Genomic DNA, 24,531 nt, shown 5'->3' with positions numbered 1-24,531 from the left:
ATACATTGAAAACAATGTCTCAATACCAAGGTAACATTGAGATACATTGAAAACAATGTCTCAACACCAAGGTAACATTGAGATACATTGAAAACTATGTCTCATACCAAGGTAACATTGAGATACATTGAAAACTATGTCTCATCACCAAGGTAACACTGAGATACATTGAAAACTATGTCTCGTCACCAAAGTAACACTGAGATACATTGAAAACTATGTCTCATCACCAAGGTAACATTGAGATACATTGTAAACCGCATCCTTTGTCACAAGGTTACTTTGAGATACATTGTAACCAGTGTCAAAAATAACTGCTTGCCCGCCTGCCAGTGGCTTGTAACATTTCTGTTGGGCTGCACGAAAGTTTCTTCTACCTGCATTCTTCGACAATGCAGATAATTTTAAGCCAACTTACATACTCATTTTATCATAACTCCTTGTAGATTCAAGTAATTGTTAGTAATATTCAACTGAATCAGGATGCAATCAGTCTCTCATTTTTTGCAATTTTTCAATACAATGTCTGAATGCAGGCGGGTAACTTTGAAGACGGGCAGGCTACAGTTATGGGTCACCTGCCCAACCGTTTGGTTTGTTGGTGTTTAAAATTATTTCAAACACTGTGATTGTAACAACATCCCTTGTTACCATGGTAACATTAAGATATACAGTAACCACATCCTTAGTCAACAATGAGGTATATTTACGTAGGACAGTATGTGAGAGTGCCTGTATCCCACTGGCTGGGGGAGTGTCGGAGTGTCGGAGTGTCACCTGGCAGCACCACACAGGGAATATATCACATGATAGTCTGATACTGCACCTACTTCCAACCAATCACAGAGGACTCCAGCATCCAACAGCTGACTTCATCATCAACTGAATCTTTGTTCCATCTCGCTTTTGAATGGAAATAAAAATAAAGGTTATCGTTTAGCAAGATCACAACATCTTGATCAGATATTTGTTCCGATGCTCAGCACCAAATTAACCATTGTCTATCTCAGCTAATAGTTAGCACTAAAGGTTTGTCTATGTGTTATTCGTGTATTTCAGGATAAATGAATTTATAATACAAATTTGTTCTGCTAAAAAATGACCAAATGTCAGAGATGCTGTCAGATTGGGAGAGGCACAAGCACACTCCTTCATGACTGACACTGCGATGTATAAAATGTACTAGTCGTAAACTATGGGTGGAGCTCAACAGTCATGTTCACAGTCAACCACATTAAAATCAGATCTTCTACTCCCAGGCGACACATCTTTGTGTGAACGTCTGACAACCCCTCCATTGGAAGTCATGTCTGGTTAATCAGTGCTGAGGCCTGTAATTATTTGGTATGAGTGAGAGGAGCATTCAGTCTGATTTTTTAATCTTAAAAAAGAATGGACAGTTCGGAATGTAAATAATAAAGGCTCCACTATTCTATTGAGGATATTTCATAAACTTTTTATGAGTGACGTGACACCTACACCCAAAAGTCTTTCCATCAAACACTTTGTGTTGTGTGTGAGTTTTCTGTGGCTGAAATTGAACCAAGGTAGTAAAGAAAGGCAGCCAAAGTGTTTTAGAGAGCTGCTATGTGTTTGGATCAGAACAAATGCATCCTTATTTTGATTTGGTTGTCAAAGTTTGCAAAGGGTTCATATGATGCCACTTTCCATGGAGGGGTTGTTACTTGTTCAAACAGAGAAATATCGATCGGAGTAAAAGATCTGATATTAATGAGATTGGTTCACAGTGATCTAATCTGCCTAGGCAATGATGTAATCACATAAAAGATTGGTAGGTAAAAGGCTTACATATAATATGCCTAAAAATTTATGCATCAATAAAATTTTCATGATTTTTAAGCATAAAAAATATCACACTCAAAATGTCAATGCTGAAAAATGCATGGCATAAAACATGACAACAATGATAATAATGTTGATGATGATCATGATGATGATAACAATAATGGTAACAATGACACTGATGAGGAAGAGGAGATGTGACGACGGGGTCAACTCCCACATTCATGATGGACATGCTCACACACACACAACACTAAACATTCCTACATCAAACATTCTCGTTATCCAAAATGACATCACACTTTTCACTCATTCTAGCCTGAGGCACTCTCTTATAGAACACACCATACATCTCGCTGACCTTGCATGACTCGGGGTGATGTGATACACTCCTGAATGATGAACATGTGTGGATGAATCATAGGACTCAGTGTGAAGAAAGTCTACGTAAGCTGACTGTTCTGGTCAGCGGTCATCTGGCTTGTTGGCGGGACTGATGACGTCCACCACACAAACAACACTCTCTGTGCCATGGAGTGACTGCATTGAGATAGAGCACCTGTTCTGCCGGGGTCTGCCTGCAGCTGATCACGTGACGCTGATCACATGACCAAGCCATTCACCGTCACATGACCAAACCATAAACTGTCACATGACCAAACCATACATTGTCACATGACCATTTTGTACAAGGATCACGTGACCACAAAGTAGAGCAATCACATTACCACACTCTACAATGATCACGTGAACAAGCCTGATAATGATCACATGACTCACTGTGCAATGATCACATGATCAAGCCTGATAATGATCACATGACTCACTGTGCAATGATCACATGATCAAGCTTGATAATGATCACATGACTCACTGTACAACGATCACATGACTCACTGTGCAATGATCACATGATCAAGCCTGATAATGATCACATGACTCACTGTGCAATGATCACACAATCAAGCCTGATAATGATCACATGACTCACTGTACAACGATCACATGACTCACTGTACAACGATCACATGACCCACTGTACATGGTCAGCACTGCTCACACAATGAAATATTGGATCAACAGTCAGGTCCCTGGGTTACAGATCACAGTAGGGTCATCCCGATATTGTCTCGGCCGCCGCCTGGCTGGTTGCATCAGTGCAACATCCTACACACTTGCTCAAGCACTGAAGATTCCCTCTGTACTCCGGGAGAACTGTATCGGGTGTGAAGGACTCCTAATTAGGCGGTTCTTTGGTATTCTATCCAGTGCCTTGGCCACCTGGCTGAAGTCGGGACGCTCGGGGAATTTGAACTGCCAACAGGACATCAAGATGTCCTGCAACACAACAATTCAGCATGTCATTTACAACCAGCCAAACTACTGTGACAGGAGGACTCTACAGAGGCCCACTGGCCAAAGCTAGAGGTCAATAGCGAGACACAGGAGGAATCTACACAAGGTACAGTGCAACAAGCTAGAGGTCAATAGTGAGAACAGAGGAGGACTCTACACAAGGTTCACTGCAACAAGCTAGAGGTAAATAGTGAGACACAGGAGGACTCTACACAAGGTTCACTGCAACAAGCTAGAGGTCAATAGTGAGACACAGGAGGAATCTACACAAGGTACAGTGCAACAAGCTAGAGGTCAATAGTGAGACACAGGAGGAATCTACACAAGGTACAGTGCAACAAGCTAGAGGTCAATAGTGAGACACAGGAGGAATCTACACAAGGTACAGTGCAACAAGCTAGAGGTCAATAGCGAGACACAGGAGGACTCTACACAAGGTTCACTGCAACAAGCTAGAGGTAAATAGTGAGACACAGGAGGACTCTACACAAGGTTCACTGCAACAAGCTAGAGGTCAATAGTGAGACACAGGAGGAATCTACACAAGGTACAGTGCAACAAGCTAGAGGTCAATAGCGAGACACAGGAGGACTCTACACAAGGTACACTACAACAAGCTAGAGGTCAATAGTGAGACACAGGAGGACTCTACACAAGGTTCACTACAACAAGCTAGAGGTCAATAGCGAGACACAGGAGGACTCTACACAAGGTACACTACAACAAGCTAGAGGTCAATAGTGAGACACAGGAGGAATCTACACAAGGTACACTACAACAAGCTAGAGGTCAATAGCGAGACACAGGAGGAATCTACACAAGGTACACTACAACAAGCTAGAGGTCAATAGTGAGACACAGGAGGACTCTACACAAGGTACACTGCAACAAGCTAGAGGTCAATAGCGAGACACAGGAGGACTCTACACAAGGTACAGTGCAACAAGCTAGAGGTCAATAGCGAGACACAGGAGGACTCTACACAAGGTACACTGCAACAAGCTAGAGGTCAATAGTGAGACACAGGAGGACTCTACACAAGGTACACTGCAACAAGCTAGAGGTCAATAGCGAGACACAGGAGGACTCTACACAAGGTACACTGCAACAAGCTAGAGGTCAATAGCGAGACACAGGAGGACTCTACACAAGGTACACTGCAACAAGCTAGAGGTCAATAGCGAGACACAGGAGGACTCTACACAAGGTACACTACAACAAGCTAGAGGTCAATAGCGAGACACAGGAGGTCTCTACACAAGGTACACTGCAACAAGCTAGAGGTCAATAGTGAGAACACAGACCCCGAGTCTTCAAATGAGGTTAATAAAATATAAATCTTATTTTCCTTTTTGACAAAACTAATAATTGTGGTATCATCTTTTCAAACTGTAGTGTGTTTTTTAAACTTTGAAGTTCCTGATGACTTTTCATATTCTTCAACCAAATGTTTGTTTGTTTGTTGTTTAACGCCGCACTCAGCAATATTCCAGCTACATGACGGCGGTCTGTAAATAATCGAGTCTGGACAGACAATCCAGTGACTGACATCATGAGCATCGATCCATGCAATTGGGACATGAAGACATGGATCAACCAAGTCGGCGTGTCTAACCACCCGATGTCGATAGTCGCCTCTGACGACAAGCATAGTCGCCTTTTACGGCAAGCATGGGCTGCTGAAGACCTATTCTACCCTGGATCTTCACATGTCCTTCAACCAAATGTCAAAACATAATCAGTAGATTTTCAAGATCCACGGTAGTCTTTCATGGTTAAGCTTCAGTGTACAGAAGCCTTTTCTTGAACACCTGGGCCCACTTGCACAAAGCGATCTTAGCGCTACAACTATTGTAAGCCTATGTTAAAGCATGGGAGTTACGATCATCTTAGCGCTAAGATCGCTTTGTGCAAGTGGGCCCTGGTGTCATCACTCATTTCCAGTGATGCATTCTTATCATTTTTACCACTACTTTGCCCTTCACACCCAATGGGATCTGTTTCATCATCAGGCGATCAAGACTGGTTACTATCCAGCATTGAAGCTTCATATTTACCTTGACTTCCCTGGGGGCGTTGATGCTGCTGAGCGACTGCTTCATCCCCCTCCCCACCTGCCAGATGATGGTCTCCGCGGGGTGGTTTCTGAACGGCCACTCCCCACACAGCAGTTCGTACCACACAGTTCCGAATGCATATATATCCGACCTCACTGTAAACGGCAGTTCGGTATTAGGGTTCTGCCTGGCATGAAGTTCCCGGATTATTTCCGGCGCCAGGTAACACAGCCATCCTGGCGGGACTCTCAGCCAGTCCTCCTTCCTACAAAAACAGGAATAAGTCAGGGAGTCAGTAAGTGCTAGCATGAACAAGGGGGGTCTTAGTGTGAAATGTGTCAAGCCTATCAAAGTCACTATAGGCCCAAAAAATTGAAGAGTTCAATATTATTCCACAAACCTGCATACAATGGGTTTAACTGCAACAATATACATTACGATGCTAACAATGAGACAAGCTTACCTAACACTGCAATGAGACAAGCTTACCTAACACTGCAATGAGACAAGCTTACCTAACACTGCAATGAGACAAGCTTACCTAACACTGCACTTATGGCAAAAATACAAAGATAATTTTTCAACAAAACAAATAATCTGAAATGTTTCTTTCATTTGATGTTTTTCCACCTACTGACCAAGGTTTTCACATCTTAAAACTAAGAAATACACCAGTCTGGCATTCTTCAGTTTCAACTACCAACAGGTGTTAAACCTGACTGATTCACTCACTGATAGTTATTGCTCAATGTTCTAACACTGCATCTCTTAATAGACTGGATTTGTTTTGTTTGTCTAATGTCTGAACACCACACTCTGCAATATTCCAGCTTACTGATGGCAGTCTGTACATAATCGTGTCTGGACCACACAATCCAGTGATTGACATCATGAGCACCAATCCATGCAATTGGAAACAATGACATGCGTCAACCAAGTCAGCGAGCCTGACCACCTGATCCCGTTAGTCCTCTCTTACAACAAGTATGAGTTGCTGAAGACCCATTCTAACCCATATCTTCATGGGCGCTCAGTAGACTGGAAAATCATCTACATCAACGGTGAAATGTTAATAATTGCTTCCTTGTTAGTTGGTAAACATCCTAATCAGCAATATTCCAGCTCTATGAGTTAACAATCCTATGCTGTAGAGAATGAAATGCAATCAACCGTCACCAGGCCTGACCACCTAATCCAATACACACTGCCTCTTATGACCAGCAGAGTTATGTCCCTTGGGCATGTCAGAAACCTATGATCATGGGTTGGAATCCCTGTTTGACCCAATTATGTTTCTTGGTTTGTCAGCACCATACCCATGGTCTCACCTAAGTGGTGACCCGTGAAGATCCGGGGTAGAATAGGTCTTTCAGATCCCATGCTTGCCGTAAAAGGCAACTATGCTTGTCTTAAGAGGCAACTAATGGGATCGGGTGGTTAGGCTCGCTGACATGGTTGAAGCATGTCATCGATCCCAATTGCGTGGATCGGTGTTCATGATATCAATCACTGGATTGTGTGGTCCAGACTCCATTATTTCTGAGACTTGCATTACCTAGGCCTTTCCCCCCACATTAAGCTGACGAGCCGTGATATAACTACTGTTAAAAGCGGCGTTAAACCCAACTCACTCACTCCCAAAATATGTCTTCAAACTGTTCTTCATCTCGCTATAGTCACACATCAAGTGTCATACAGTATCACATTCAAAACACTCTGAACCATGCATGGGCACATATTCTCAAGGCACAAGAAATTAGTTCTCACCTGTTGCCTCTACAGATTTTGGTTACATTAAACAGCCCAAAGTCAGTGATGACCACTCTACCATTGTCCAAGAAAATATTTTTTGATCGCAGATCTTTGTGGACAATGCCTTTAGCGTGAAGATACCCCATGCCCTGAAACAAAATCACATCTGTGAAAAAACTAGAAATATCATGACAATGTGGTCAGGGAAGTTATTGAACAGTGAACACAACTGAATTTCTAACATTGCTCTGGTCAAAACGATCTACCATTCGTTATTGTGGGCAGGTAGGGCCTGGGATTGTTTTGATTTTTGGGGTTCCTTCTTTCCGAGAAATATATTGTACATATTGACTAGCTGATTGAAAACATAGTCTGTCTCCATCATAAATACAATGCCGGTCCCTGCCCTGATATTAAACACTCAGTTCTTAAATGGCACAGATTCAGATTCATTAAAATCAGATCTTTGTTCCAGCTATTGCTAAACAAAGAACTGAGGACATCCCATTACAGGTCATGTCAGAATAACCTTTCATCCAACCACTTAAAGCGTGCGTCACTTACCAGAGTAGGAAAGTGACAGGTGTAATGTGTTTTCTAATCATGCAAACTCAATAAGGTTAACAGGGTATTCCGAACAACAGTTACGGGCTGTATGAATGATTCAGTATGCTAGACAGTGCCTATCTCTCACTTCAATGGAATAACCATTTTAAACAGGAGAAACTTTTCATAGCCTGTAGGAAGTACTGTCATATAATCTTGACCATCCCATAAACATTCCAGAAATTTCTTGTGTTTAGTTTTCAAATTTTTAATCGATAGTTGTCAAAGCATAGTTCTGTATCAAAGTCACCAGTTTGAAACTAGTGCTGTAAAGCTTGAGAAAGCTGCGATCCAATTGGCTAATGTTGACTTCTTCTTAGTCATTTCATTGGTTGGTCAAGTTAGCAAAAGGTCCTTCTGACGTGACATGCAATGGGATGTCCTCAGATCCTTGTGTAGCGGTAGCGAGCTCTGAGATCTGACTTTAATGAGATTGTAAATGGCCTGATGACCATTGTTCCTACTTCACATTGCACCAGTGTGTCTGGTTCTGGTTGTGTCATAAGATGGACGAGTGGGTATATGGTCGGGTATGGTTTCACATCGTGTGTAGCAATATTCCAGCAATATCACCACAGGGGACACTAGAAATGGGCTTCACACATTGCGCCCATGTGGGAATCGAACCCGGGTCATCAGTGTGACGAGTGAATGTTTTAACCACTAGGCTACCATATGACCCCATGTTTTATATGTTTTATACCTTGTAGATACCTGTACACCCTAAAATCTTGAGGCCTGCAAGCAGTCACTTGATGTGGCATTTATAAATGTGAACGTTTAAGATTAACATGGCAAAAAATTAATGTCATTATAAAATATAATGCACTATATATCCACAAACTGAGAATTGGCAACTGATCACTCAATGTCTAGGATTTCTACACTTTAGTTGAAGCACCAGAGGAACATCATCACCACAAACACAAACACATTTCCCGGGATTTAGACTCAGAGGGCTACTGGCCGGAGCTACTGGTAAATGGTACTATGAAGGATTTGTTTAAAGGGCTACTCGCCTCAACTACTGGGAAATGATACTATGAAGGATTTGTTTAATGGGCTACCAATCTCATTAAAATCAGATCTTAGTTCTCGCATTCGCTAAACAAAGATCTGAGGACATCCCATTACAGGTCATGTCAGAACGACCTTTCATCCGACCAATCAAAGTGTCGCTTACCAGATCATGAAAGTGACAGTCGGAATGTGTTTTCTAATCATGCAACCTCGAAAACGTTCACACAGGGTATTCCGAACGACAGTTACAGCCCGTACAACTTATTCCATAAAAATTATCGTTTATCTCTTGCTTCCCTTGGATAAACATTTGAACAGAGGAAGCGTTGCACAGTACGTGGAAAGCACTGCCATACAATCTCAACCATATATTAGACATTCCAGAAAGTTCATTTGTTCAGTTTTCAAAATTTTAATTGAGAACTGTGGCAACATTGTTTTCAAGTGTAGTATGGAATGGAAGTTGCCAGGTTGAAACGAGTGTCATAAAGCTTGAGAAAGCTGCTTTCTAATTGGCTGATGTCGACTTCAAAGTTCGCGAAAGGTCATTCTGTTGTGACCCGTAATGAGATGTCCTCAGATCTATGTTTAGCGGGAGCGAGAACTTACATCTGATTTTAATGCGATTTGAGGGCTACTGGCCTAAGCTACAGGTAAAAGCTACAATGAAGGAGATGTTCAGTGGGCTACTGACCTGAGCTATTTGCACATGATGCAACACTAAAGGACTTGTTCAGTGGGCTACTGACCTGAGCTATTTGCACATGATGCAACAATGAAGGACTTGTTCAGTGGGCTACTGACCTGAGCTATTTGCACATGATGCAACACTCAATGATTTGTTCAGTGGGCGGCTGACCTGAGCTTCTATACATGTTGCAACAATCAAGGATTTGTTCAGTGGGCGACTGACCTGAACTTCTATACATGTTGCAACAATCAAGGTCTTGTTAAGTGGGCTACTGACCTGAGCTATTTGCACATGATGCAACACTCATGAATTTGTTCAGTGGGCTACTGGCCTGAGCTACTAAACATGATGCAACAATCATGGATATGTTCAGTGGGCTACTGACCTGAGCTATTTGAGAAGCTACTGTGATTGCTTCCTTCCGTTGGCTACTGACCTGAGCTACTTGAGAAGCAGCGATCATCGCTTTATTCAGTTTATAGACCTCTTTCTTGGTATGGATAATACTGTACAGGGTCTCTCCCTTACAAAAGCTGAAATAGAAATAGATAAAAATAGACAATGAATGCAAATAAAATGAAGTAGGTTTCATTGTCCAGTTGAACATCTGTTCTTTGGATATAAACAAGGAAATCCAGAATTCTTATCGACTGCATTTCTTAGGCAAGCACGAATTAAACCCTGTTTTAAATCTCTTCTTCAAAGAATCATTTAATCTGTAAGAATAATGTTTATTTTGTTTCTATTATTCAACACATACCCTGCACAAACTGCTATTGTAAACAGCCAATCGTTCAAGGCATCAAAGCCTAGGCTCAAACAGGCAGTGAACTGATAATTCAGAACTCTTTCTTTCTTGCTATTAGGTGGTATTACAAAGTTTACCAATCCATCATCGCTCTCAGATAGACGTACATTAGTCCATTAGTCCAAAATGAGTGAAAATCTAGAGAGCATTTCTACATATTTTACATAACCTACCTGTAAGAAATGAGCTGAGGACAAGTTGGATAGGACCACATGGCCAGTTTCACAAAGAAATCGTAACACTACAACTGTCGTAGGTCTATGTAAATGTATAGGAGTTAGTCTTAGCATTATCAGCTTTTGGCAAAACGGTTCCCTGGTGTCTTTCCGTGGAGTTTACTTGTTTGTTGTTTAATGCCACACCCAGCAATATTCCAGCTATATGGCAGCGGTATGTAAATAACTGAGTCTGGACCAGACAATCCAGTGATTGACATCATGAGCATCTATCTACACAATTGTGATACAATGACATGCATCAACCAAGTCACCAAGCCTGACCACCCGATCTTGTTGGTGACCTCCTAAAACTAGCACTCTTTGCTGAAGATCAATTCTAACCTGGATCTTCACATGGTATCCCTGGTGTCTATCTCTTGCCATGTGTGATCAATTGGAACTGAGGACCTGTATATCCTGACATGGCTAAGGGAGGAAACTCAATGGGACCCAAGATGAATTTTCAACCCGAAGTTTGTATCATAGTTAGTTAAATCTAATAGGAAAATCAGCTTGGGTCAAAGACTTGCTCACATAAAAATATTAGAAAAACGCTTCCTGAAAACATCTAAGATGAGCCTTTTTCAGACACTGTAGCCTCAACAATGCAATGTGTCGTCATAAGTCTTGAACATGCAAGGGATAAAATAAATAAGGATCTAATTCTCATTCATAGGTACATATCTGATAACTTTCATAATGACTGGAACAGGTTTCCTTCATTTCTTACATTATACATACAGTGTCTGATATAACTATCTGCCCATCTGCCCGTGGCTGGTAACTTTTCTGAAATTTTAAGACTTCTCACGTATTCAGTTTAACAATAACTCATTGTAGATTCTCAAGTAATTTTTTGCATTATTTCAACTGAAACAAGACACGATGAGCATCTTATGTTTTGTGGCAATTTTTCAATATTTAAAATGTCCGAATGCAGGCAGGTAACTTTGAAGATGGGCAGGCAACACTTATGGGTCACCTGCCTACCTGTCTTGTTGGGTTTTAACATTATTTCAAACACTGAATACATGTCCCATGGGCCATAATGGGACGTTATCACACCATGTCTTTGGGAAATATCCGCCAGCATTGACCCCAGCATTTAGCCCTGCATTGAGCCCTGCATTGAGCCCTGCATTGAGCCCTGCATTGACCCTTGCATCGATTCCAGCCTTGACCCCTGCATTGACCCCAGCACTGACCCTTGCATCGATTCCAGCCTTGACCCCTGCATTGACCCCAGCACTGACCCTTGCATTGACTCCAGCCTTGACCCCAGCACTGACCCTTGCATCGACTCCAGCACTGATCCCTGCATTGACCCCAGCACTGACCCCTGCATCGACTCCAGCCTTGACCCCAGCATGAACTCCAGCCTTGACCCCAGTACTGACCCCTGCATCAACTCCAGCCTTGACCCCAGCATCAACTCCAGCCTTGACCCCAGCACTGACCCCTGCATCAACTCCAGCCTTGACCCCAGCCTTGACCCCTGCATCGACTCCAGCATGTAAACAAGGGGACACATCACAGAAACTAGTGTCAATCTCACAACTCACCTAGTTACTATGGCTAGTCTTGGAGGCTTCATACAAGCTCCCATAAATAAAACTAAATTTTCATGACGTGTTTTCCTTAATAATGCGATCTGTAAATAGAAGAAAAACACCCTGAATCATAATTTCAAACAGTTTGATAGAAACTGCATGAGGAATAAAAACAACACAATCAGAAAATACCCTAAACCAACATCCTTGAAAGTATATTGCAGGTACACCCATCTACAGCCAGTACTGATAGAACTCTTTGACGTGGTTCAAATTGGTGAACTTGCTATCAATATATTGGCTATCAATATAGCTCTTAGAGATCGATAATCGTTTACCAAATATCGATGAATTATTGATAAATATCGGAGAAGTATTTTTGAGCAAATATACACAAGGCTCAGAGACAAACAACATATCTCATGTCACTGGTGAGTAGGGACACATTTATGCATGAATTACTTTGTGAAGATTTAAGAAATAACAAAATCAGTTGTTTTCCATCTTCGTCAATGGACCAAAACAAGTCTGCTTCGGTAAATTGAAACTTTATTTCATAATAATTTATGTAAGATATTATCAATGACAATATTCATATCCATAATCATTAATATTTCTTCCCATCGACAATAATTCCGATTATAGATCTTTTAAGCCAGCCCTACAAAATAGGGTTATATTTCCACCGCAACCGTAATGGTTTGCATCTCTGTGTTGCGTCTATCTCACCTCTAATTTAAACGCCGCTAGCTGTGCCTGATTGTCTGCTTCGTTACCCATGTCTAATAACTTGATGGCCACGTCTCCGTGCCACTGACCCCTGCAATGAAGACACGTCATCAGAAATAGTGAACAGCCATAAGTAGGTAGAGTGATGAGTGAGTATGGTTTTACGCCGCTTTTAGCAATATTCCAGCAATATCACGGCGGGGAACACCAGAAATGGGCTTCACACATTGTACCCATGTCGGGAATCGAACCCTGAACGCTTTAACCACTAAGCTACCCGATCGACACTTTCAACAGAATTTCAGTTTTCATAGCTTGTCAGATCGATGTGGGGGGAAGCGTTAAGTGATGAGAGTCTAAGACATTTACCACTTTGGTCAAACCCGTGAGTAGGTAATCGTAATGTCTGTGATTCCTAAATGAGGTTTGAACGAGGAGAACCATGAATTGTCTATCGGTTGTGTAGACTGTTGAGGTTTTCTGTATGAGATTTGAACTCAAAGTGACATGTTTACACGCCACCACAGACAGGGACGTCATGCTGAAAGAGCCTGTATAGAACCTGTATGTAGCAGTACACCACATGGACATGATCATGGCCTACACTGCATGAGTGAGTGAGTGGCTTTAAGCTGCTTTTAGCAATATTCCAGCAATATCATGGCAGGGGACACCAGAAATGGACTTCACACATTGTACCCATGTGGGTGAGTGAGTGAGTGGCTTTAAGCTGCTTTTAGCAATATTTCAGCAATATCATGGCAGGGGACACCAGAAATGGACTTCACACATGGTACCCATGTGGGAAATCGAACTGGGTCTTCGGCACTACGAGTGAAGGCTTTAACCACTAGGCTACCTACAGTGGTGAGACTCCGGGTAATACACCTACTTGAACACTGTGCCTAGTCGTCCCCTCCCTATGGACTCGGTGAACTGTAGCTCTTCATACGGGATGTCCCACTCCTTCATGGCAACCGACAACTGCAACACCCAACCACCATCATCTTAACAACACAATACAGTAGGGAGTTCATCAACATTGTCAAAGGGCTGTACCAATGGGGCATAGAGAATCTCACCGGAGTGTCTTTTGATATCAAATATATCAACGAGTTGATAAAAGTGGAAAAACTCCGAGGCTGGGTTTTGCCACTTTTATCGACAAATAATTTTTCAATTTCAAGTTTACACAATATACAGCTTTTTAATTGGACGAGAGGCCGGTCTTCTGACTGAAATTGACGTTCGTAAGTGTATGAACAACACAATTTGAAGTGCAACCGTGTTCTTGAAATGACGTAAACACTGACGGACTAATTTTCACATTTCTTTCAAACCCCTGGGAATTCCCTAGCACGAATACGTACAGAAGAGTTCTTTCTGATCATTTAGATCCTTTAATCTTGAACTCAGCGTTTTAGTATACATTGTGAAACAGCAGAGTTTGACTGCACAATCATTCACGAATATCCTGGCTACAACCCAGCCTAGTGAACAAAATGAAGAAATGCACTATGGTAGTATCAACTCGATTCGTGTGTAGGCTGGCAGTGACTGTCTACAGCAATCTATGAGTTTACCTTATGGTCTATTTGACACATCTTTAATCACCTTTCAATGGTCGGCAATAATCAATGATGACTAAAACATGTAACCGCCATGGGTTCATTAGCAACTCCCGAAATCTCTCCCGTCACGTTTATCGTGTTGGGCATTTTGACGTCTTGTACTTGATGTAACTGTATTACAATGTGCTGTCATTGTGACTGACTTACTGAGGTTGTTCTCAACATATCTTTCTTATCTTATGGTGATATCATATGAATACATGTGTTGTGCATGTTTCTGAGGGCCAAACATTGTATGAACGTCGTCGCAAGCTACGACGTTCATACAGTTAGGCCCTCACTCTTTGAAGGTTCATACTCCAATGAACTCACACAAAGTGAATTCTTAAGTGTTGATATATCAAAAGACACAATGGTGAGATTTTATTTATCATCCAACATCATTCTTCCAACTTTTTCAGTTTGTAGACAGTAAGAAGCAGTGTCTTAGTGTAAAAAGTACTGCTTCCAGCTTCAGTAGCAGAGCCATTAGTGATGTCATTTGATTGTGATATCACGGTAACCAATGACGTCACAATGGTCTGCAAAGCATTGTAATACAATTTCATTGTATAGATATATACAATTTAGATATCGCTTGATCTCACCAAAGAGATATCTCCTTCGGGAGCCAGTTTTGGATGATAACATTTATTAGCAAATCAAAATAGTTTTTGAGTCATTGCCATTGTTGATAGAATCCATTGTCTTTACATTGTACTGTGGACAGACTATTGAGATGTCTGTTGTATTGTGACATCGCTACAACCCTACATTTAACTCAATCAAATTTCAATCAAATGTCTTTTCACAAAAATTCTTACAAATCATTTTTGTACTTTCAAAGATGATTTATCAGCAACGACATGAAAACAAGATGAAGACTTTGATTAATTGATGTGCAGGTCCCAGATCATCCACTTTCCACACAGTCCATCCATTCTACTTCCAGTGTAGTGTGTCAAGTCTACTTACACTATTCTGCCTGTTCCAAGCATGTCCGAGATCATCCTGACTGTCCATAGAGTCCACCCTATCTAGCAGTGTCCTGTCAATGGGGTTACCGGTACTCTGCAATAAGTCATCAATCACAATCACAGAATGAATATGCAGAAGATCCTCCTGGAATATTGCCCTGGCAGCGTTAGAAACTGGCACTAGTCCTATAGTCCTTGCCAAACTGCCTAATAGTTAAGGCATCATAATCCCCAGTAGAAATTTTGCCATTATTAAGTGTTTTGCTATATGTTATCATTAGTAGGACTAGTGAACTAAAACAGTCAGTTTTTATCGATGCCTGGGGTCTTCTAGAGGGAACTAATGTCACTTCAACTGACCTGATAGTGAAGCATGTAGTTGTGTCTCCACATAACACACATCCATGTTTGGTTGACTGTTGTTGAACTACACGCTCAGCAATATTCCAGCAATATGACAGCGGCTTGCACCCAATCAAGTCTGGACCAGATAATCCAGTGATTGATATTATGAGCAACGATCATGCCATCCTTGATCCAGGCCATTGGGGTACAATGACACAAGACACTGAGTATGACCACCTAATTCATTTAGTAGTATTGTTTTACGCCGCTGTTTGCAATATTCCAGCAATATCGCGGCGAGGGACACCAGAAAATGGGCTTCACACATTGTGCCCATGTGGGGAATCGAACCTGGGTCTTCGACGTTACGAGCCAACGCTTTAACCACTAGGCTACCCCACCGCCCCTGAATCATTTAGTCACCTGTTTTACTCCAGCCCAGAACCACCCACACATACATCATCCATTTCAATAAAGCCACAACATTGAGGTCTCACAATCTATTAATCTGACAACTTGGCTAGATACTTACATCTACAAGAGTCCTGTCACTATCGTTGGACGTGTTTGTGTTGATGTAATCTCTGTGAAGGCAAAAGACAGTCATCAATATCATGAGATGAAATAGTTAAAAGCATCATCGATTTATCCAGTGCTTAAAGTTTCCACATTATTCCCTCGATCCACTCACCACCTAAGCTTCGTTTTGAATGACATGACACAAAGAACAAATGTCCAATCAATTTACTCTTGTTTTGTGATCGCGACAAGCAGCTGTGTCACCAGTAGTCTTGTTCCACCCTCTCAAATACAGCTAGGAATGTCTTCCGCTCCCGCCTTCTTTTGAAATCATCTTTTCCAGCTAATAATTCTTCCATGACATTCTTCTGATTCAAGGCTGCAACTTTGAAAGTAGATCTGTGCTGAACTCGGGTTCTTAATACCAAGCTCACGATCAAGAGAAACTGTGTGCTCGGTGACTGATAAGGAGATGAAATAAGGTGATGTCACTTCTTCTTTGAAGATGGGCAAGCAACATTTATGGGTCACCTGCCCAACTGCCTTGTTGGGTTTTAAAACAGACCTTATGAACACAGTCAGCCTGATGATACCTACTCTCAATGTGATTAATACACTGAGCAATTCAGATAAAAACAAGCTTGAAATACTCATATCTTCCGCTAATATGACATGTCTGGCTGTGTGCAAGCCATTAGCTCCTGTGAACTATGTTCAATGGACCTTTTTGTAAGTGGCCTAATTGCAAGCACTAAAAAAGTTATTACTGTTGTTGTTTTACCATCTGCAGTTTACGATAGAAAACATAACTGTATTTGTAATGAGTTGTGTTATAACTTAAACAAGTATTTGTCACAAAGTGACGAAATGTCCCCCGCCTGTATATACACCATAGTACCAAATATGAAGACAATCCTGCGATTAGTTCTTGAGATATCGCGGCAACACCGTTTTCCAACTCCAAAAGCAGATTTGCCGGCTGTGACCTTGAAAATGGGGTCAAGGTCACCAAAACCGACTGGTGTCTGCGGAGTCTGTATATACACCATAGTTCCAAATATGAAGACAATCCAGCGATTAGTTTTGAGATATCGCGGCAACACCGTTTTCCAACTCCAAAAGCAGATTTGCCGGCTGTGACCTTGAAGGTGGGGTCAAGGTCACCAAAACCGACTGGTGTCTGCGGTGTCTGTATATAAACCATAGTTCCAAATATGAAGACAATCCTGCGATTAGTTCTTGAGATATCGCGGCAACACCGTTTTCCAACTCCAAAAGCAGATTTGCCGGCTGTGACCTTGAAAATGGGGTCAAGGTCACCAAAACCGACTGGTGTCTGCGGTGTCTGTATATAAACCATAGTTCCAAATATGAAGACAATCCTGCGATTAGTTCTTGAGATATCGCGGCAACACCGTTTTCCAACTCCAAAAGCAGATTTGCCGGCTGTGACCTTGAAAAAGGGGTCAAGGTCACCAAAACCGACTGGTGTCTGTATATACACCATAGTTCCAAATATGAAGACAATCCTGCGATTAGTTCTTGAGATATCGCGGCAACACCGTTTTCCAACTCCAAAAGCAGATTTGCCGGCAGTGACCTTGAAAATGGGGTCACGGTCACCAAAACCGACTGGTGTCTGTATATACACTATATTTCCAAATATGAAGACAATCCAGTGTTTAGTTCTTGAGATATCGCGGCAACAAACAGGTGGGATGTACGGACGGTCGTGAATACTATATCCCCCGCTTCGCGCTTTCGCGCGGCGGGGGACAACAATAATCACAGAAGTAAGGGAATTCTTACTTTACTTAGAGATCATTGCGAGCAGGGGTGATCATGAGGTGTACAGAGAAGTACAGCACCTATCATCTGATGATATGACTAGTAGATTGGAGTCTGGAATGCTACAGCACTGGCATGATCAGTAAACAACAAGTCCAATGTAGCACCAAGACAGTGAGTTGGAGAGTTGGTGATTTTCAGTCTAAGTCAAAGTCGTTATCAGGGAAACTCAAAAAATGTTTTTTAGAAATTCTCATAGTATCAAAAGGCACCAGTTTACCACTAGACCTATTTATATGCCAAGTTTGGTGAAGAAATATTGCATGGTTTTCAAGATCTGTGCCACCACTAGACCTATCTATGTGCTAAGTTTAGTTAAGAATAAGATATATCTCATGCTTTTTTAGTTCTGCTCCGGAAACAAAACGTGACGGACGGCACCCATTCCTATATCCCGTTTCCACTTCATGGCGGGGGATAATAAATAGTGAAACTGGTTGTTTCATTTCTTGTATCAAAAACTAACTCACCTTAACAATATTGTTAGACATTTAGTCCATGACACCACTGGTTTACATAGAGTCCTTCAATGTTTCACAATAAGTGCAAAATGACTCGAAGGGTCAGAGGTGGAAACAGAGTTGAATTTTTCAAGGATTACTTACTCATATGCCATGTGGTCACCGCTTATGGTATAGTCCATCGGGAGACTGGCAGTGATACTATCAGGCACCTCTGTAACACAAGATAACACAATCATGATCCTCAGTAGCACAAGATAAGGCAATTCTGTAACACAAGTTGACTCGATATGATCCTCACAAAAACAGAATAACCTCATCATTCACCTTGGTAACACAAATCAAATAATCAGATTCCTCATATCAGTCAGACAAGCCTAAAGGTCGCGATTCTGGGGGAGAGACTTACCTGGGAACTGGAGCTGTATTGAGATGTTGGGGGAGAGACTTACCTGGGATCTGGAGCTGTATTGAGATGTTGGGGGAGGGGAGAGGGGGGAGACTCACCTGGGAACTGGAGCTGTATTGAGATGTTGGGGGAGGGGAGAGGGGGGAGACTCACCTGGGAACTGGAGCTGTATTGAGATGTTGGGGGAGAAACTCACCTGGGAACTGGAGCTGTATTGAAATGTTGGGGGAGAGACTCACCTGGGAACTGGAGCTGTATTAAGATGTTGGGAGGGGGGGGGGTGGGGGGGGGGGGGGGAGAGGACACACCTGGGAACTGGAGCTGTATTGAGACCTGGGAACTGGAGCTGTATTGAGAAGTTGGGGGACAGACTTACCTGGGAACTGGAACTATATTGAGAAGTTGGGGGAGAGACACACCTGGGAACTGGAACTATATTGAGATGTTGGGGGAGAGACTCACCTGGGAACTGGAACTATATTGAGATGTTGGGGGAGAGACTTACCTGGGAACTGGAACTATATTGAGATGTTGGGGGACAGACTCACCTGGGAACTGGAACTATATTGAGATGTTGGGGGAGAGACTTACCTGGGAACTGGAACTATATTGAGATGTTGGGTTGGAGGGGAAGAGACTCACCTGGGAACTGGAGCTGTATTGAAATGTTGGGAGGGGAAGAGGGGGGACACACCTGGGAACTGGAACTTTATTGAGATGTTGGGTGGGAGGGGAAGAGACTCACCTGGGAACTGGAACTGTATTGAGATGTTGGGGGATGGCGCTGGGGATGGTGATGTGACTGTGCCGGATGAGATGAGAGCAGGGGATGATGGAGTTGAAGAGTTGCAGGACGATGTGTTGGAGCTGGAGTCCGGCATATGGTCAGTACCTGAAACAAGCAGCAGTGTGATACTCTGGGAACACCTCTCCTGACCTTGACCCAAGGAGAGGTCAAGTCCAAAAGATCATTTGGATGAGGTTATGGAAATATGGGTACAACAATAAACATAAAAAAAGTGACCTTGATCTTCAGTGTCAGCTCATCACATAATAAGAGATTTTTCAGGGTACATGTATGAATGAGAATGCATGTGTACCGTTAGTGACTGGTTTAAAGGCAAACAGTATTTCGGTTTTATCATGGTATATCAGCTTAATGTGGGAGGAAAGCCTGAAGTGAAGTAGGTCTCAGACTTTTCCCACTTTGCTGAAACCCACGACCATGGGGCATGGAGCTGACAAACTTAGAAACATAATCATGTGAATTGGGAATCAACCCCCCGATCATATCATATTCTGCCTTGCTATTCTGTCCCACTTTAACAATCGGGGGGACCAGCATGGGGTACCGCGGGTCGTTTGAGACAAGCATGGGATATTGGAGGATCCCACACAACCCATGGAAAGACAAGTACGAGGTACCAGGGGATGATTCTGCCAAGCATCGGCCATCATGGGACAACTATACCTCACTATCTGGACAGAAAGTTGAGAAGAGGCGAGTGAAATGGGACTTAAACGTCCAGCCAAGATTATTGCACATATATAGCAACGTGCAAGCACGGGTGTGTGTGCCCAGACTAATGCCGATTTTATAGAAAGACAGGCAAGCATGGGGCACTGGGCCTCTGTTCTGATCAGCTGTCCTTGAGAGAGAACAAGTACGGAGCACAAGGGCACACTGGTCGGCTCCACTATCCCAATTGTGGTCAAAATCAAGTGAATGAAAGATGCATCCAGGCCTACCTGTTAATCCTATGATTGCATCAACATAGTCGTCTGTCAGACCACATGTCGGCCTGGCTTTACTAGCACAGTCACGATGGAATTTTTTCCTAGTAAAAGAAATGTCCATTAGAACATACAGAGGTGACAAATAAGTATTTGGCAAACAAACACATAATACAGCTTTTTAACTGGAGATGATTCTTCATTGTGAGGACAAGCTTCATAAACTGACTTATCAAACAAATATCTATCGAAATTTATTAAAATTTTAAATAAGATTAATTTTTATAATTAAATTAAATTTGAAAATTATTAGAACAAACTAAACTAAATATATATTTCAACCTCACCGCTGGGAAAAACACACCTACATCAAACTTCAGGATGCCTTATACCTACATAATACCTACATGACTATGGCTGAGTAGACTAAAGCTTTCACAATCGGACAACTGAGTAAAACATTTTGCTTTCTACAAAATGAGTGAATGTATGTTATGCAAGGCATGAAAGACAGCAGTATTTCAGCTATGTCACACCAGCCAGTCAATAATCCCATCTGGACCAGACAATCCAGTGAGTGAAAGCATTAGTAACGATTCATGCCCTTGAAGTGTAATGACACTCTATCAGCCTTTATCCAAACTGTCGGTTAAAATGACACGCAAACAACTAAGTCATCGTGCTGACCATTAAGTCACCTCTCACGGTGAGTGAGTGAGTGAGTGAGTATGGTTTTACGCCGTCTTAAGAAATATTCCAGCAATATCACGGCAGGGGATACCAGAAATGGGCTTCACACATTGTACCCATGTTGCGAATCGAACTTGGTTCTTCGCTGTGACAAGCAAACGCTTTAACCACTAGGGTACCTGACCGCCCCGTCGCCTCTTAAGACAAGCATAGGGGTCCAATTTCAACCCGGAGTCCTTTGGGTCAATACTATCTTCACCAAATGTATACACTTTCTATATCACCGTAACTACATAATAAAAGTTAATAAATAAACCAAACAAAAATTACAATCAGGATATTTAAATTAATGCATATGAAAATAACACATTTGAACATGATACAGAAATTATATTTTCAAAAATTGCAAATAAATTAAATATTAAGTTGCATTTACCGGTCAAATATCCGAATGATGATAGTTTTATTACTGCACACTAAAATATCCAGACAAACATCTAATTGTAGTTGAAATACTTACATATATCTATGTGAAATATAAACATCTACACACGTCTACAGGGGAACCAGTCAACCATAGACACACACAGCACAACACGCCGGAGACCAACCAGAGTTGTCTCCACTTGACTACAGATGTGGGACACACAAGTACTATACCATGCATAGCTTACAAGGGATGGGGACAGAGGACGGGCCTGAGGACTGAGGACAGGACTGAGGACGGGACCTTAAGTTGTGCAAGTTGTCACACATTCACACATTCCAGTTTCATGTACCTTTAATATGGATTCATCACAACATTCCATTCCAATGCCTTTTTGTACTTTCCAATATGTAAAGTAGTCATAACATTATCATCATGTTGTTTGAAAATACAACTTCAAGTATTTATATTTAATCCAATTTAATTTGTTTACTTTTTACATACATAAAGAAAAGAAATAAACGAAAATAAAAATCAAGTTAGAAACGAAGTGGGAATATATGGTCGAGCATGCATGGTAATAATATCAAGGTACATTTGTCAGTACTGAATGTTAGTCTAGGATGAAACCCAAGGTATAGAATGCAACCAAAGTTAGGATGAGATAACTGGGCTCACTTGCACAAAGCGATCTTAGCGCTAAGACTATCGTAAGCCTATGTTAAAGTATGGGAGTTACGAGCATCTTAGCGCTAAGATCGCTTTGTGCAAGTGGGCCCTGGTGAGTCCAATCCAATCTATCCAATGTCTGTTCAAATCATGAAGTAGTGAACTCAACTGAACCTCAGAGTAATAAATTGGGGTTAAAGAACTCAAAAACAAAACAAAACGGAATCGGGACAAATTCAACCAAACAAAAACTTAGCTCAACTGGGATCAACCCCAAGCGAACTTGACAAAACTTATAGGGTTACTGTCAATCGGTTTACCATCGAAATGTACCGTGGGTACAAAACAATAGATCAGTTTGTACCCAGGTTCCTATTGCCGTATCATATTGTACCCAGACCATAGTGTATCCCGATATTGTAACTGTATTCACATTTGGGGACTTGGGAAATGAATTGAGGTTTAGTAGAGACAGACTTTCAATGCATGCAATTGAAATACTTATATGTAACTTAGACTTGAAAAAAAAGAAGAAATGTTTTATAATGCAATTTATATCCAAAACTAGGCACAGTCAGTATTTTATCAGTTTAAAGAACAAGGTTCTGGGTTGATATTGTGTGGCAGTTTGTTGAGCCATTTCAATATTTAAAATACTGCAAAGAAAATCTTGGAACAACTCAATATATCGTTTTGTACCCAGGGTATATTTCCATGGTAAACCGGTCGAGAGTGATCCTATCAGCAAAACTGGTGACTATCCAGCAAGATAGGTACTGGCCTGACCACTGATAATACTTACTTGCAATATTTACAAACTTTTCCCCTTAGGATTATGGTAGCGCAAATATCACAGGGAGCAAACACAAAGCTGGAGTTAAATCTAAAGAAAGAAACAAAGCATACACCTTACCAGGGGTAGAAGTTACGCCCAGCCTGCTAGCCTCAGCCTCTTGCCCTGTGTTAAGGTGGGCTGAGGTCAAGGTTAGTTTCTAACCCTGCTTACTGATCAACCAACAGAGACTAGACACCTCGCTAGCGGACACGTTTGCTGGACGGACGGATGACAATCTGGTAGATGCTAGTTTGAAAGGAGTCTGTCCGCATGTCTCATGGCAAGCTAATGGTAAGAGGCTGGGGAGGGAGGTATTTGAGAGCAGTCAACTGGGCTTTAGTTGAGAGCAGTCACCAGAGCCAGAGTTGGGAGCAGTCAACAGAGCTCTACTTGAGAGCAGTCAGTACAGCTCTAGTTGAGAGCAGTCAACAGAGCTCTAGTTGAAAGCAGTCAGTAGAGCTCTAGTTGAGAGCAGTCAACAGAGCTTTAGTTGAAAGCAGTCAACAGAGCTCTACTTGAGAGCAGTCAGCAGAGCTCTACTTGAGAGCAGTCAGCAGAGCTCTAGTTGAGAGCAGTCACCAGAGCTCTAGTTGAGAGCAGGCACCAGAGCTTTAGTTGAGAGCAGTCAACTGAGCATTATGAGGGAAGCAGTGACAGCTGAAGAGTCGTTGTTAGTGGATGAGTCAAACAGTCAACAGAGGCAGTCATAGTAGGGTGCTGGATCTTATCCATTTGGCCTACAGTACATGTTGTATAATGTTGTATACACTGCATGTACAGTGTTTTCCATTGTGTATAATACAGTGTCTTCCACATAATTTATTCAATGACTAAGAAAAACTCAAAATTAAAATGTCAGAGAGGGCCAGAACCAAAGCACATGTACCATTGCTGACTGTCAATGTGAACTGCATGTCTAAGCTATATCTACAGGCTGAAATGTGAAGGACAGACTGACAGGCAGACTGACGGACAGACGATCAGACAGCATGGACCACAGTCAGGCAATGTCTAGAAGGAAGAGGGGGAGGGAGGACCCCGCCTAGTCTAATGTTAGTCCTGGAGGCCAGGGTAAGGAGTGGGAGGGGGGTCACCGGCTTCTCATCCTTGTGGCATTACAGAGCAACATCCAAAATACTTGCATCACCCTTAGCAAGGCTGGTGAAGGTATAAATTTCATATTCCAGCGTTAGAAATTAGCACTAGTCCTGTAGTCCTTGCCAAACTGCCCAATAGTTAAGGTATCATGAAGACTAGTAGAAAATTTGCCTTTCTAAAGGTTTTGCTTTTGTTCATAAAAGGACTAGTGGACTAAAACTATTAGTTTCTATCACTGTATTCACAGTCATATTATTCTTATACCAATAACCCTCTAAGTGTCCATCAAGACCACAATGGTGAGATGTTCCATGGATGT

The 24,531-nt window shown here is 42.0% G+C and overlaps 1 protein-coding gene across 3 annotated transcripts in view; it reads right to left on the bottom strand.

The window, feature by feature from the left end:
- Positions 1 to 173: 173 nt before the first annotated feature.
- LOC139472226 (kinase suppressor of Ras 2-like) overlaps positions 174 to 24,531 on the bottom strand; it is a 57,344-nt gene continuing 32,986 nt past the window's right edge. For 2 of the 3 annotated variants that reach the window (XM_071254602.1, XM_071254603.1), the window contains exons 8-19: positions 20,509 to 20,597; positions 19,505 to 19,651; positions 18,495 to 18,564; positions 16,055 to 16,106; positions 15,176 to 15,271; positions 13,483 to 13,574; positions 12,591 to 12,681; positions 11,874 to 11,962; positions 9,722 to 9,818; positions 6,984 to 7,117; positions 5,217 to 5,481; positions 174 to 3,141 (exon numbers count right to left, since the gene is read on the bottom strand). In XM_071254602.1, coding sequence (XP_071110703.1) covers positions 2,983 to 3,141; positions 5,217 to 5,481; positions 6,984 to 7,117; positions 9,722 to 9,818; positions 11,874 to 11,962; positions 12,591 to 12,681; positions 13,483 to 13,574; positions 15,176 to 15,271; positions 16,055 to 16,106; positions 18,495 to 18,564; positions 19,505 to 19,651; positions 20,509 to 20,597 — 1,381 coding nt within the window. In that variant the 3' untranslated portion in view covers positions 174 to 2,982. Of the gene's footprint in view, positions 3,142 to 5,216; positions 5,482 to 6,983; positions 7,118 to 9,721; positions 9,819 to 11,873; positions 11,963 to 12,590; positions 12,682 to 13,482; positions 13,575 to 15,175; positions 15,272 to 16,054; positions 16,107 to 18,494; positions 18,565 to 19,504; positions 19,652 to 20,508; positions 20,598 to 23,081; positions 23,163 to 24,531 lie in introns of all 3 variants that reach the window. The other variant, XM_071254601.1, reaches the window with a different exon arrangement.

The sequence above is a fragment of the Haliotis cracherodii genome, unplaced genomic scaffold (assembly GCF_022045235.1).
Source record: "Haliotis cracherodii isolate W230 unplaced genomic scaffold, xgHalCrac1.p SCAF_24, whole genome shotgun sequence".
Classification (NCBI taxonomy): domain Eukaryota; kingdom Metazoa; phylum Mollusca; class Gastropoda; order Lepetellida; family Haliotidae; genus Haliotis; species Haliotis cracherodii.
This window is presented reverse-complemented; position numbering and strand designations above follow the sequence as displayed.